General features: G+C 44.1%; 1 protein-coding gene across 6 annotated transcripts in view; it reads left to right on the top strand.

Annotated features, from left to right (window-relative positions):
• Positions 1-1,070: 1,070 nt before the first annotated feature.
• Positions 1,071-15,594, top strand: part of CABIN1 (calcineurin binding protein 1) — a 245,997-nt gene continuing 231,473 nt past the window's right edge. For 2 of the 6 annotated variants that reach the window (XM_083168470.1, XM_083168466.1), the window contains exons 1-5: positions 1,071-1,372; positions 4,224-4,270; positions 4,358-4,450; positions 4,544-4,657; positions 14,168-14,302. In XM_083168470.1, coding sequence (XP_083024596.1) covers positions 4,268-4,270; positions 4,358-4,450; positions 4,544-4,657; positions 14,168-14,302 — 345 coding nt within the window. In that variant the 5' untranslated portion in view covers positions 1,071-1,372; positions 4,224-4,267. Of the gene's footprint in view, positions 1,373-1,397; positions 1,537-4,223; positions 4,271-4,357; positions 4,451-4,543; positions 4,658-14,167; positions 14,303-15,594 lie in introns of those variants that run through there. The other 4 variants (XM_083168467.1, XM_083168469.1, XM_083168468.1 and 1 more) reach the window with 4 other exon arrangements.

The following is a 15,594-nucleotide window of genomic DNA, read 5'->3' as shown; positions in this document are numbered from 1 at the left end:
TTTTTATTTTTGGAGTATCTTCTATTAAAATTTGTCCTTCTAGTTTTTCTTTTATTGTGTGAAACTAGAGGACATAAGGACGCTTAAGCAGCCCATACACGCTGCTATAAGGGCTGACCCGATGTGTGCTTTGAGGTGCGCGCACATACTTTTTGTACCTAGTTCTCATCAAATCGCATCGCATTGCATGCACAACGTGTGCACATGCAATGCAATGCGATTTGATCCGTGCTAGTACAGCACGGAAAGCACGCTCACAAAGCAGTGTGTATGGGCAGCTTAAGACAATGTGAAATAAAGAGGTTAAAAAATGACATACAATTTACAACATGAATGACCATATAGCAGTGGTTCCTGCATTGTATGGCATTGGTTAGCATCGCATGCCAAATGTTATACGATGCGATGGGCGCCGTGATACTACACAAGTACCTTCCTCTATGCTCCGCCTCCACCAGCCAGGAAAACCCCGCCCTGTGCGGCGATCGGCGCTCACAGTCACAGCCGCCGGCGGTCACTCAATATAGACTCTAGTGCATGGGTCTTCAAACCACGGCCCTCCAGATGTTGTGAAACTACAAATCCTAGCATGCCTTGCCACAGTTTTAACACTCCCTTATAGCAAAACTGTGGCAAGGCATGCTGCGATTTGTAGTTTCATAACATCTGGAGGGCCGCAGTTTGAAGACCCATGCGTCTAGTGTGAAGCGGCTGTGACTGTGAGCGCTGAGCTTCACACAGAAACTCAGGGGTGAATTTATGAAGCTTGGAGAAGTGTTATCTATCCCCATAAAGAACGTTATGAGCAAGGTGATAATGGTTCAGCCAATCAGCTACAATATGTAAATTGACAGGTAAGAGCTGATTGGCTGAACCATTATCACCTTGCTCATAACGTTCTTTATGGGGATAGATAACACTTCTCCAAGCTTCATAAATTCACCCCTCAGTCACTGACAGCCAGGCTCGTCAGCAGCACCAGTCCAGCAGCAGGAGGCACTGAGTCAGCATTGAGAAAACGACACACACACACACACACACACACACACACGCCCGCCCGCCCGCCCGCCCGCACGCCCGCACCGCCCGCACCGCCACTTCCTGTAGCTGAGGACATTGACAGTCACCGCGCTCACATCTCGCCCACACACTACAGAGACTGAGGGCAGCACATCTGCCGCTTCCGGGAGTACCAATGTGGCGGCTTCCTTCCCGCATGTCTCTCTTGGGTTGGCTGGTAAAAAGGAATCCTGTGATTGGCAGCTGGAGGTGAGGTTAGCCTACGGGTGGCAATGATACTGCTGGGTGCAGGAGGTCCTGCACGGGGGATGAGTGCGGGACCTGGAGGAGGCGGTTGCCTTGGTGACCATAGGTGAGTGCCACGGTCTCCTCCCGGTAATCGTCCATGCTGGTAGTGGGGTTGTACTCTGCATCCCCGGGTGACCCCACTGTGATGTGCTGCAGAGAGGATATGCGCCCAGGCTCAGCAGTGTGATCTTCACAGGCGGACAATCCCTTATGGAAGGACACTTATCTGTGAGGGCCAGCATCTCTAGCTATTTGCATCTGCAGTGTCTGCCTCATTCATTGTGTGTAACTGCACAACTTGCAATGTGGGCTGCAGACTAAGGTTTTACAACCACGTTTACAGAGTAACTTGCATCAGCATTGCATTTATTTACATTATTGTGACATTATATAGTGGCAGTATACCATGCAGCACTTTAACGTTCTTTATGTTTAAAGAGTGTATATATATATATATATATATATATATATATATATATATATATATATATATATATATATATATATATATATATATATATATATATATATGGTATATATATATATATATATATATATATATATATATATATATATATATATATGGTATATTAGTTGCTGTTACTTCCTGTATGTGTTTTTTGTCACTAGCCATTATTATTATTAATATTGTTGTTATTGCAAAGATACAGGTAGCAGTGTAATAACTAAGTATGATAATGAAGCAAGGGTCCCATGAGAAAGACTAATTGCAAGAAACCGAGTGACACTTGGGGGATGGCAGCATTTGGCACAGGTTTTGCCGTCAAACAGATTCCCCCTTATTGTCTTTTATTGTTCATTAAACAATTGTTGGGCTGAATACTGTCAAAAGTGGTGATCAAAATATAATGAAGTATTGTGTAATTCTGATTAAACTGACATTGTTTATATAGCCTTGTTTAGATGATCCTACTACACATCTAAGGGAGGTATTCAGTTAACCTCAATAACAGGCACTTATCGGGGATTATGCTTCAGGTGCCTCAGGCATGCAAAGTATAATCCCTGATAGCAACAACCGCCGGGAAAACACACAGGTCTGGGAATTTATCCCTGATCTTATGTGCTAACACATGATAGTGAGTCCTTTTTCAGACGATACAAATGGTCTGTAAATGGATAAGCAGATAATGGCCATTGGTCAAAAATCTCGCTATCAGACGAAAAATGATCGCAGCTGATTGGATACACCTCAATAAATTTCCATTTAAAAATTCCCAATACATCTGCGCCATTTTACCATGATTCCCAATCTGTTTTGCTGGTGAAAAAAGATGATTGGGGATCCAGTGTTAAATTGTGGATATTCTGAATGACAAAATTTGCTGATCCCAATAATTTTTTGGTCAGTATCGGTATATCAGGGAAATTCAAAAGGATATCAGAGGTAGTTTATAGTTATTATAACTAAAAGAGAATGCAGAAGAGTAAAAAGATTTATTCAATCCTTGTACATAAAAAATTAGATATCTGATTATAATCTATTTTTAGACAACATTTTTATTTGAATTATATAACAAATGTGAGCTATGCTGTCATTTTTAGCTGATATTTTGCATCTCTCACAGAGACGTTGCCACTCAAAGGGTTAAACTCAATAATATATATTAGTATACATTTTTTTTACTAGAAAAGCTCATGTCAACCTTTTGACTATCGGCCAATAGTTGTCATCCTTTTGACTGTTGTCCTAGACACTAGATCTAATGACTGGATAATGACCTTTTGGATTTCCTGTAGCTGTATCTATATTTATAATAATTTAAAAAGCAAAAATACAAACAATATAATTTGTTTGTGACAGGATGGACCTAGGGCCTGATTCAAAGTCTGTTGTAGTTAAGCTGCGGGGAGGTGGGGTTTGCCCAGCACAAAGTCCAGGCCAACCCGCTCGCCGTGTGCACATTGGAAAAGTGCGAGAACTTCGCTACATAGAGACATGCTTGCACATCACTGGTTGCCCCCTAGCTGCAAAGCCGATGAAGGCTTACCATGTTTTGGTCCGCATCGGCTGTGTATGATGTCACGCAGCCGCCGCGGCTCTCCATCCGAGCGGTCTGGACAATCTTGAATTGCCCGGATCACTCCCACAGAACGTCCTGCCACTGGCTATGAAACTGTTATGGGCCATGATCGCAGTTCCAGGTCCTCCACATGCGTGCTCCAGCTAGTGTCCATCGCAGAAATGCGGAAAATGCTAAATTTGAATCGGCCCTTAACGCAGTATCCAATTATCCCCAATGCTTTCTCTCCTGATAAAATGGGTTGATAGCATGATGTATGGCCAATGGCCACTAACGTGTTGTCCAATTTGCCCCTTTTTTGGACAAAATAGGTCCCATTTTATGGTGATAGCACATGAGATCCAGTATAACTACCGGACCCATATGTTATTGCGGATCTGCTGGCTGGGATTATGCTTCGTAGCACCCAAAACATAATCCAGGATACATGCCTTGTTATCGGGATTAACTGATATCCCCAATCATATCCAATTACTGCCATAATTTAGCACAGCTAATTGGATATTGCACATAGGGGGTTATTCTGAATGATTTGCTTGGGGGAAGGGGGCGGGCAGCTGACATCCGGTGATGAAGGGCAAACACACTAAATTGTTCAATGACATCATCTGGCCCTCGCTGAACATGCAGTTGTTGGTGATATAGTCATAATTTGACTGCAGGTTCAGACTACCGGGGGTAGGGTCAATAGCAAACTGCAGGAGCTCGTAACAATAGGAGAACTAGGCTACGAAGCTGTTCTACTTTATGCAAAATATACAGTCACTTTCACAACATGTATGAAAAAATATATATAAGGTAGCATGAATATTTTGTTGCTTCCACATAATAACTAATAACATATCCTCTTCTCTTAATTCTTCTTTTTAGAATGGATATTCTTCTGCTGCTGTATTAACACTAAATTATCCAGAATGGTAAACTTCTAAACATTTCAAATGTAACAATGCTTTTAAATAAATGTTCGTAGCTATAGATAACTTGCTGGTGTTCTTTTCCTCTAGATCCGCATAGCAGCCTTAAACGCAGCTTCTGCTGTAGAGGGAGACCATGAAGACACTTTCAAAAGTCACAAAACGCAGACAAAAGAGGCTCAGGTGAGATGAGCTTCATCATTAATTAATATGTTGAGATTGAAGTCTATGGCATGTTAATATGCATAAGACTGCAACATTTCCATATGTTTGTAGGAAGCTGAGGCGTTTGCCCTTTACCACAAGGCCTTGGACCTGCAGAAGCTTGACCACTACGATGAGTCCTCCCAGGCTTATCACCAGCTACTGGACACCCGTCTTCTGCAGGAGGTACAGTGATGCAAGTGTCTAAAGATCAGCTACTCTTGGAGTGTTTATATTTACCTCACATTTATTTGTTATTTATTCATGATAACACTGACTATTTTCATAGGACAAATAGTGTACAGTGGACATTGTATTTCATTTGATGAATCTTGGTTAATTGGCTCTCTGGTGTTTTCTAAGGTTAGGATAATTCTAACCAAAATTTTATTGATCGAACAAGCAATCGGATATGCATTAAAAGCACATCCGATCTGCTTATGATCGCAAGCAAATGCCAATGGCTCATACGTGCAGCAGGTATGGTCTGAGGATCGACCTCTTGACTCCGCACATTGTACTGATATACCTCACAATCGATTACACGACCCATCAAAATTGTTCGTTGGGGCCTGATATTGTTCTGATGTACTGTATGGCCTGTTATTACCTCAGATTCAAGTTTTAGCTATATTTTTCACTCATCCTCTGCTGAACACTGCAATTAGTTATACAGTACAGTAGCACTTGCTTACAAACGTTCCTACCGGCTGGGATCTTTAGTAGTGTTACATACCAGTAATGGCAGCCTTTATCTTGGCAAATTATTTTTTATTTTATTTGGTTTTAAAATGAAAAGCTATGTAGGATTTGGTTTGTAATTTTGCATGATATTCATTATGGCATATTGAGTATACATGAACGGTTATTTTTATATAAACCACTGGTCTTAAGCTATCACTTTCTGGGTCCTTCCTGGGTGATAAATAAGCCTAACATGAAAGCACTGATAGTGGATGGAAGAAAATAGTGATATATACATGATCCATCTTACACTTATTAGAGATGCTACAGTGTCTCGTGGGTAGATATTGGTGTACTGTATGCTCAGGGCCTGTGCTAGGGTGTTCGGCACCCCCCTGCAAACTAAAAATTTGCGCCCTCAACGCTTGCCCCACTTCCCCCTCTCCCCCCCACACCCATATCAAAACCAGTGATACTGCGCGCTTTATGCGTGCAGCAAAATGTACACCGTAAAGCCTTTTCTACATTATGCCACACACCGTAGTGCCCATAACACATTTTCTCTTTCAATGGTCCTGGTGACACAGCTCAACACTGGGGATGTAGGAGGGTCCGAAGGAGCCAGGCACCTATCCTAAAGCTTTTAGAGGGTAGGCTTCTCCCCTACTGCATCCCGGACTCTCCAGTTCGTGTTAGGTGCCCACTGGAGTGGGTGCTATTCTAAAGGGCTGCGGGAGCAGCCGAAGAATTAGAGTAGTTAGGGTATTTTTTTTATTTTATTAACTATTCACTCTAGCTAGGTAGGCACAGTGTGAGGATTCTCATTAGTGAATCCTCACACTGCTAGCGCAGCAGGAGCTGACAGAAGCACGTCCTGTCAGCTCACTGTGCACAAGGGAGACGCTGTCTGGCCTCCCTGTGCAGCGCTTACAGCTTCTTTTAAGAAGCTGCCTGGGCTCCGGAGCGTACTAAAACTGGATTCACGCTAGGTGGGGATCATGGGGGACAGGCGCTCCGTGATGGCGGCGGCCATTTTCTGCGGAGCTTACACACTGAGCTCCTGTTATGAGAGGACAGCAGTGTTACAGGCATGTTCCAAGTGGTCCCCAGCCGAGGGGGAGATACTGGAACAAGAAGATCCTACTAAGGGAGCGGCTGTCTGGGGGTGGTTGGCGCCAAAAGTCACGGACCCCGCAGCAGCAGGGACTTGGTCTCTTCCCTCACTCTGTTTTTGGCGCCATTCGGAACGCTTGCAGAGTGTTTGGATTTCCTGGGCATCGTTTCCCCGCATCTGAAAACAACAGACAGATAAGTGGCTGTGTGCATTGACTCTGTATAAGCGCTGTTGTACATTGTATGCACTGTGGGTTACTTTACATCATGTCTGAGCAACAAGCTGTGGTTTTGGGGGAGGGAGCCCTTACTACACTGAGCGCTTGTAATGTGTGTACACAAAAATTTGTACCTGAGCAGATGGCCAAGGGGGGTTTGTGTATTGCTTGTGCTACTGTGAGACCCATGGGGAGTGAACCCCAGAGGGCAGAGCAGATTGAACCCGCGTGGGCTAGTGCCCTGGGCAGGTCAGTTAACGCTTTAGTGCAATTGCTGGACAGACAGGGTGATGCCTTGGTAGAATCTCAGAGACCTATGTCATCATCCCAGCAGTCCTCTGGCTCCTTGCCTCTTACCCAGGCAGATCCTGCATTCATACAGGGGATGCAGGATACTGCAAAGGGGATCAACAGGTTTATTGACTTGCTAGACAAAATTGATGTTGATGCTGTAGGGACCCCTAAAAGGTCTTACTCGGTGCCTTTTATTGGTAGATGAAGAGGAGGGAGCATATGCAGACATTCCCTGGGAGCAGGGTGATGATTCTGAAGATTCCTCAGCCGCAGGGGTGGAGGATTTGATTACAGCTGTTAAACAGGCTTTAAAACTTTCAGTGGAGGACAAAACTCCTGCTAAAGGTGTATTTAAACGGCAGCGTAAGGAGGCTGTTACATTTCCTTCGGATGAAGGTTTACAAGAATTGTTGGAAGGAGCTTGGAAAACCCCTGATAAGAGGCTGCAGATGCCTAAGAGATTCCTTAGTCTGTACCCCATGCCGGAGTCTCATGCAGAGCTCTGGGAAAAAGTGCCAGTAGTGGATGCTTCTGTGGCACGTTTGTCAAAAGCTACTGTATTACCAGTGCAAGGGGGTGCAGCTTTTAAGGACCCTGTGGACAAAAAGCTAGAGGGTAATCTCAAAGCTATATTTGAAGTGGTGGGATTCACCCTACGTCCCCTTATTGCTTCAGCCTGGGTCTCTAAGGCCATTATTGAGTGTGCCAATGATTTATGCACCATTTTACATGCTGATCCTTGTGTGTTGTTGCTAGCGGAGAAGCTTAAGGCTGCTGCAGAGTATGTGTTGGAAGCCAAAGAGGAAGCTCTCAAAATGGCGACCAGAGTTTCCACAGTGTCTATTAATGCCAGGAGAGTACTTTGGCTTAAGGCCTGGGAAGCAGACAATGAGTCTAAGAAGGCCTTAGAAACATTAGCTTTCAAAGGAAAGTTATTATTTGGATCTGAATTAGAAGAGATTATTAAGCAGGCCACGGGTGGCAAGAGTACCTTCCTGCCTGCCCCCGCGGCCAAGAAGACATCAAGATTCTCTGCTTTTAGGCCATCCTTTCGGCCCTCCCCTAGAGGTGGTGCGTCCTTTCGAGGACAGTCTTTTAGGGGAAAGTTTCAGTCCTCCAGGGGTAAAGCCCCAAAGTCAAAATTTGGTTCTTTCCATAAGAAACCTGTCACCAAAGGAGAGGACAAACCCTCCGCATGACTGTCAGGGGATTTGCCCGGCAGTGGTAAAGGTGGGGGGTGTCTATCACAGTTCAGGGACGCATGGGCTTCACTAGACCAGGATTCCTGGGTGTTAGACATTATAGCCCAGGGATACAAAATTCTTTTCAAAGGTCTTCCTCCGAGAAGATTCTTTCCCACAGCTTTACCAAAGGAAGCCCGGCTTCGTACAGCTCTCTTAAGAGCAGCTCACTCTCTGTTAGAGAAGGGAGTGGTAATCCCGGTTCCCAGGGCAGAGTGGAAGAAAGGCTTTTATTCCACTCTGTTTCTGGTACCCAAACCAGACGGGTCTTTCAGACCAATACTAAATTTAAAGTCTCTGAATGTCCATTTGTGGGTAGACCATTTCAAAATGGAATCTCTACGGTCAGTGCTGCTAAGCCTGGACCAGGGAGAATTTTTGGCGTCCATGGATGTCCAGGACGCGTATCTTCATGTCCCCATACACCCAGAACATCAGGCCCTGTTGAGGTTTGGGATAGGAGACCTGCACCTACAGTTCCAGGCGTTGCCCTTTGGTCTGGCCACAGCACCAAGGGTTTTCACCAAAATAATGTCTGTAATGGCGGCTGTGCTCAGGCTGAGGGGAATCACAGTGATACCTTATTTGGACGACCTGCTGTTCAAAGCAGAGTCAGCAGACAGGTTGCAGAGTCACTTGGCAGAGGCCATCAGTTTTTTGCAGGCTCACGGCTGGCTTTTAAACTTACAAAAGTCTCAGTTGGTGCCGTCGCAGAGACTCCAATTCTTGGGAGTCATTCTGGATACCCATCTACACCGGGTATTTTTACCGGAGGTAAAGGCCAGGGATCTGGTTGCCTTAGTGCAGGAGATTCTCAGCTCTCGGAGCACATCAGTGTGGAGGTGCCTCAAGCTGCTGGGGAAGATGGTGGCGTCTTTCGAGATGCTGCAGTTTGCCAGGTTCCACTCTCGGGTGTTCCAGTGGAACATTTTGACGGCTTGGTCAGGAAACACACAGACCATGAAGTCAGAACAGATAGTGCTGTCTTCGGAAACTCGAGCCTCCCTGAAATGGTGGACAGACGTGGATTCCCTTCAGTGGGGTCGGTCACTGCAGTCCTGGAGCTGGCTGGTAGTCACTACCGACGCCAGTCTCAGGGGCTGGGGGGGCAGTAGTCTTGGACCTGCGTCTGCAGGGATTGTGGACTCCAGAGGAGTCTGCTCTACCGATCAACATCTTGGAACTGAGAGCAGTCTGGAAGGTGATTTCTCTGGCGGGAGACAGGTTACAGAGACTCCGTTTAAGGATTCAGACCGACAAGGCCACAGTTGTGGCGTATCTGACTCACCAGGGAGGCACACGCAGCAAACTAGCCATGTGGAAGGTGTCCAGAATCCTCCTTTGGGCGGAGCAGAATGTGCCAGCAGTATCAGCTATATTCATGGAAAAGATTGTGTGGTGCGCAAATCAACAGCGGCTGGCACAGGGCGGTCAAGCCCTAGATTACAGAATAAGAATAAAAAAGAAATTGTGCCTGCGCTGGCTGCTTCCAAATAATTGTATCAGACGTTTCTCAAAAATATATAAACAATTTATTAAAACATACACATGAATAAAATCACACTATATATATATATATATATCTTTTAAACTGAGAGTCCTTTTGTTGAAGGTATTGTCTCACTGAGAGCGAAATAGCAGGTGCTAGCTGAGAAGAATAATAATAAAGTGCTGTAATTTTTATATTACCATCCTGGTCGGTCTGGAAGATTTTTGTATGCCAGAATCGGGATCACAGTTCTGAATTAGGCCCTATGACGGGCGGGGGTATGTCACTCCCCTCAGATGGTGATGTCCTTTAGGAGGCTGGGATTAGGGATCATGCAGATATCCCAAGAGCTGGAACTCCAGTTTTCTCCAAGAAGGACTTGTAAAGATGGTAGGTGGCTGTGTCCCTTTAAGCAGCAGTGGATTTTTTCAAACGACCAAATTTTGGATGTGTCCCATTTAGAGGAATATGGGGTATCAAGTCAAATCTCAGCAGCACAATGGGGGTGTCTTTTGGCAAGGCTCTCTCTCTGAGCCTTGCCAAAAGACACCCCCATTGTGCTGCTGAGATTTGACTTGATACCCCATATTCCTCTAAATGGGACACATCCAAAATTTGGTCGTTTGAAAAAATCCACTGCTGCTTAAAGGGACACAGCCACCTACCATCTTTACAAGTCCTTCTTGGAGAAAACTGGAGTTCCAGCTCTTGGGATATCTGCATGATCCCTAATCCCAGCCTCCTAAAGGACATCACCATCTGAGGGGAGTGACATACCCCCGCCCGTCATAGGGCCTAATTCAGAACTGTGATCCCGATTCTGGCATACAAAAATCTTCCAGACCGACCAGGATGGTAATATAAAAATTACAGCACTTTATTATTATTCTTCTCAGCTAGCACCTGCTATTTCGCTCTCAGTGAGACAATACCTTCAACAAAAGGACTCTCAGTTTAAAAGATATATATATATATAGTGTGATTTTATTCATGTGTATGTTTTAATAAATTGTTTATATATTTTTGAGAAACGTCTGATACAATTATTTGGAAGCAGCCAGCGCAGGCACAATTTCTTTTTTTTTCTTTTTCAGCTATATTCATACCAGGAGTGGAGAATATAGAGGCCGACTTCCTGAGCAGGGAGGAGCTGAAGGAAGGGGAATGGAGCCTAAATCCTCAGATATTTCATCAGATTACTTTGAAGTGGGGAACTCCGGATGTGGACCTGATGGCATCCAGGTTCAACCACCAGGTGCCCAGGTTCTATGCCAGAACAAGGGATCCACTGGCAGAAGCAGTGGATGCCATGACTATCCCCTGGGAGGGGAATCTTCTTTGTTTTTCTGCCAGTTCCAATGCTGGCGAGAGTGCTGAAAAGGATACAGGCCCAGGCAATCCCAGTGATCTTAGTGGCCCCAGATTGGCCAAGGAGGTCCTGGTACTCGAGGCTTCAGAGATTGTCTGTGGACTCGTGGCGTCTACCTCTGAGGTCAGACCTTCTAAGACAAGGACCATTCAATCACCTGGATTCAGCTTGATTAATTTTGACGGCCTGGCTGTTGAGACCGCCATTCTAAGAAATAAAGGATTCTCAGAGGCAGTGGTTAATACCATGATAAAAGCCAGAAAGTCAGTGTCTTCAGCAAATTATTATAGAGTCTGGAAGACCTATATTCAATGGTGTGAGCGACGGAAGTCACATACATCACGTTTTAAGTTGACAAAAATGATGGAATTTTTACAGGATGGTTTTTCCTCTGGGTTAAGCCTTCAATCTCTAAAAGTGCAGATCTCGGCCTTGTCCATTTACTTCCAGAAAAGGATTGCATTATTGCCGGAAGTACAGACCTTCCTACAGGGGGTGTCTCGGTTGAAACCTCCCTACAAACAACCAGTAGCACCTTGGGACTTGTCGCTGGTTTTGGAATGCCTTCAGAAGGCACCTTTTGAACCATTAAGGTCGGCTGACCTTAAGTTCCTTACATGGAAATTGGTATTTTTGTTGGCAGTGGCATCAGCAAAGAGGGTGTCAGAGTTGGGAGCATTGTCATGCAAGTCTCCCTTCCTAATATTTCATGATGATAGGGCGGTTCTTCGGACGGTACCCCAGTTTTTACCAAAAGTATTCTCTGCTTTCCATTTAAATCAGGAGATAGTTCTGCCTGTGTTTCAACCCCCAGAGGGTTTGAGAAAAAGGGACAAATTGAGGAATTTGGATGTTGTGCGTGCATTACGCATTTATGTGGACAGAGTAAAGAGTGTCAGAAAGACTGACACCTTGTTAGTGTTGTATGACATACACAAAATTGGTTGGCCTGCATCGAAGCAGACCATTGCTAGGTGGTTGCGCTCTGTTATAGCGTTTGCATACACTAAAGTTGGTAGGCCTGTTCCGGCCAGGATTAATGCGCATACCACCAGGTCGGTTGCCACCTCTTGGGCGGTTCGACATGGGGCAACAGCTGAGCAGGTTTGCAGGGCTGCCACTTGGTCATCTGTTCATACATTTGCCAAATTCTATAGGTTCCATGAGTTCGCGTCGGAGGACGCATCATTCGGGCGAGCAGTGATGAGAGCTGCAGACCTGAGCGTACCCACCCAAAGGACCGGCTCTGGAACGTCCCAGTGTTGAGCTGTCACCAGGACCATTGAAAGCGAAAAAGGAATTTTTGTAAGAACTTACCATTCGAATCCCTTTCTCTGATATGGTCCTGGTGACACAGCGATCCCTCCCTTACGCTCAGTAAGTATGCCAGGTTCATGATGTTCATGTTATTTGGTTAAAAGTTATTGTTGAAAAATGTGCATATAATATGTGCAGGCGTTTGTACTGAGTTAATGGCTTTGAAAGATTGAAGTGGCTTTGAAAGATTGAACTGAAGAGTCCGGGCTCAGTGGCTTTGAAAGATTGAACTGAAGAGTCCGGGATGCAGTAGGGGAGGAGCCTACCCTCTAAAAGCTTTAGAGGTGCCTGGCTCCTTCAGACCCTCCTACATCCCCAGTGTTGAGCTGTGTCACCAGGACCATATCAGAGAAAGGGATTCGAACGGTAAGTTCTTACAAAAATCCCTTTGTCATACACCATAATTCCTACTACATGTTATAACCCACTGTAATGCCTACTACATTTTATACCACACACAGTAATGTCTATTACATATTACCTACATGGTTATTGCCAGGAGTTACATGCTCATTGCCAGGGATTTCTTGCTCCTTGCCATGGAGTTCCCATTAAATGCTTATAAGGAAAAGGTAGGTAGCAGTTTTGGCAGTACTGAGGCAAGGAGGGGGTTAGGGTAAGGTAATAATATATATATATATATATATATATATATATATATATATATATATATATATATATATATATATATATATATATATATATATATATATATATATATATATATATATATTGTGTGCTTTTAGATAAGCATATTAATATTAAAATAATTAAAATATTGCTTTTAAAATAAGCAGTTTATCTATTATAACTTTGCTTTCCCTGGTGGTCTAGGGTGAAAGGACTCAGCAAGTGTTAATTACTACACAACCTACCCCTCCCCCTTTCCCAGCAGTTTTGGGGTTGGTGGCAGCCAGATCAGTACACCTACCCCAGGCAGTGAAGAGAAAGCAGGGCTGGTCCGTGCTGTAGCTGCAGCTCCAGGCATGTGCTGCAAATTTCACTCAGGCAGCGCAAAGCACTGCAACAATGCAGCTGCCCCAGCGGTGTCCTGGCTATTGCTAACAATCCTGGAACCTGGGCGGACTCGCGATGGGGAACAATTAAGAGATAGCTGATGCGGTAGAGTCAGCTCAGCGTTGTTGTTGTGCTTCTGGCAGAAGCAGAGTGGTAGTGCAGGGAGAGGCTGAGCACCTCTTCAATCCGGCGCTGAGTGGGTAGAGCCAGCCCTGTGTATGCTGCATTCCTGCTACAGCATTGGAGGCCTAAATGCACCTGCATGTAGTGGGGATATTCTCCATAAGGGAGAATCGCACAGCATCCCTCATCTGTGATCTGTCCAATAGAAATGCTTATGTGTAAGCCAGGCCAGATTAAGGGCCTCATGGGCCTGGAGCTGGAAATGTCCAAGGGCCTATTTTTAAAAGTGGAGCAGGTGAGGCTAGTGGCATGTAGAACCCTAAATATATAAAAGTATAAAAATTGCATAACTTTGTGTGGAAAATAGAAATGCGATTTTAATACATATGATTTATGGCTAACCATGTGGCCAGCTGGTGATCATGCTGTCATGGTAATGGGCCTATTTTTATGTGGCGGCCTGCAGCTGCAGCTCCTTACACCTCATTGTTTAGCTGGCTCTGTGTGTATAGCTGGGTTGGTTATAAGATCCCAGCAGGCATAATCCTGACAGTCAGAAGACTTCCCATCGGATCCTTCTGTTGGTCTTCTGACTGTTGGGAACACGGTATGTTTACCTCGTCACGTTTAGATGGTTTCTGTTGTAATGGTGCATTATATGTTGATGATTTGTTATTCATTAGTTCCAAAGCTCATGGAATGGAATAAATTGCTAGCTTATACTTTTTCCTGCTATTGTAAGGATACATTCAAACATAATTTCTCTATACCGGTATATATTTGTAGTGATTTGTGGAATATATTTCATAAAATATTCTTCTGGAATTTCAGGCTGTTCCTTTGAGTGATGAAAAGGAAGGCTTAAAGCACCCTGGGTTAATGCTGAAATATTCAACGTATAAGAACTTGGCACAACTTGCAGCCCAGCGAGATGATCTGGAGACTGCAATGGAATACAACCTTGAGGTAAGGTGGCCTTTACTTGTTTTGACATATTTATTGAAATTTAGCCTTTTTTTTATTATGCTTTCACATTACAATACATTTGTCAAAAGCAGCATTATATGTACAATGTAAATGTGACGTTGCAATGAACACAGAGTTGCTGATATACATATTAGCTTGAATCACAATAAAGAGTAATAGAAAAAAAATAAAATAAAAAATAAAATAAAAAATACAAACAGCATTGACAATTAACTTGTGTCCACATTGTGTCAGTCATTGTTTGACAATTGTTCTCTGTGTTGTTCTTTTTATACCAAGTTCGACTAAGTTATTATAGATCATCAGCGGAGAGGCCGCGTCCCCAGGAAACCCCCCATACCCCCATTCCAGACCCTGTTCTTTTGTCAACTGCTCAGGGAAATTGGTGGATCTCCCTGTACCACTCTTGTTTCAAAATTTTCTGTGTTCTGGAGGGTTTGTTTGGTCCTGCCCTGGAAATCTCTTGGTAATAAATTAATAATTAATATAACTCTCCCAGATACTAAAGTAAGTTTTTGTGAGTTTTTCTTTGTGTAGTGTGGTCTCCAACCAATCCATCATGAACAGATGGTGGAGTTTTCCCTTGAATAACTCTAAGGGAGGGGGGGAAGGGGCAATCCAATTCTGTAAAATAGCCTTGCGAGCTGCTACTAGTAGTTTTTTTACAGCTTCTTGCTACCCTCTGTTGTTCAGGAAGGATGCCAAAAATCGCCCATTCTGCAGTAAATGGTATGTAGTTCAATAGGTGGTCTTGGGCAAAGGATTTTACCTGTAGCCAGAATTTGCGGATAAAAGGGGAAATTTAGCCTTTATTTTAATAATAGTAATTGACAATAGTGAAGCATTTACTTCCCACTCATTAGTTTCAGTCCCTACTTGGACAGTTCAAGAACACAACCATCATTTTGGGGGTGATTCTGAGTTTGAAGCAATAAGTTGTATTTTGCAATGCAAGGAGTGCAAAGGCATGTATGGCTATTTTTGAATGTAGGGCCCAATTCAAAGATAGACGCTATTTGCATCTGAGAACAAAAGATGCTCCCTGCCGACATTGCAAATCCGAGTGCTGCATCTCTGCATTGGTGAGATAATGACTGCTTAGAATGGCCATCTCTGCTCCATAAGCTGGGCCAGTAAATCTACATTGGTAGACACAGACATTAGCCTTGCCACTTGCATTTTTGGGAATTCTAGTTATCGTTGAACATTCCATGTTCACAAAAGGATGTAGCCTGTTAATCATGCTGTGGCTTAGGGGTCACCTCCTGCAA

Source organism: Crinia signifera, unplaced genomic scaffold (genome assembly GCF_055691185.1).
Source record: "Crinia signifera unplaced genomic scaffold, ASM5569118v1 HAP2_SCAFFOLD_97, whole genome shotgun sequence".
Classification (NCBI taxonomy): Eukaryota; Metazoa; Chordata; class Amphibia; order Anura; family Myobatrachidae; genus Crinia; species Crinia signifera.
The sequence above is the reverse complement of the archived record's forward strand: the minus strand, read 5'-3'. Positions and strand labels throughout refer to the sequence as shown.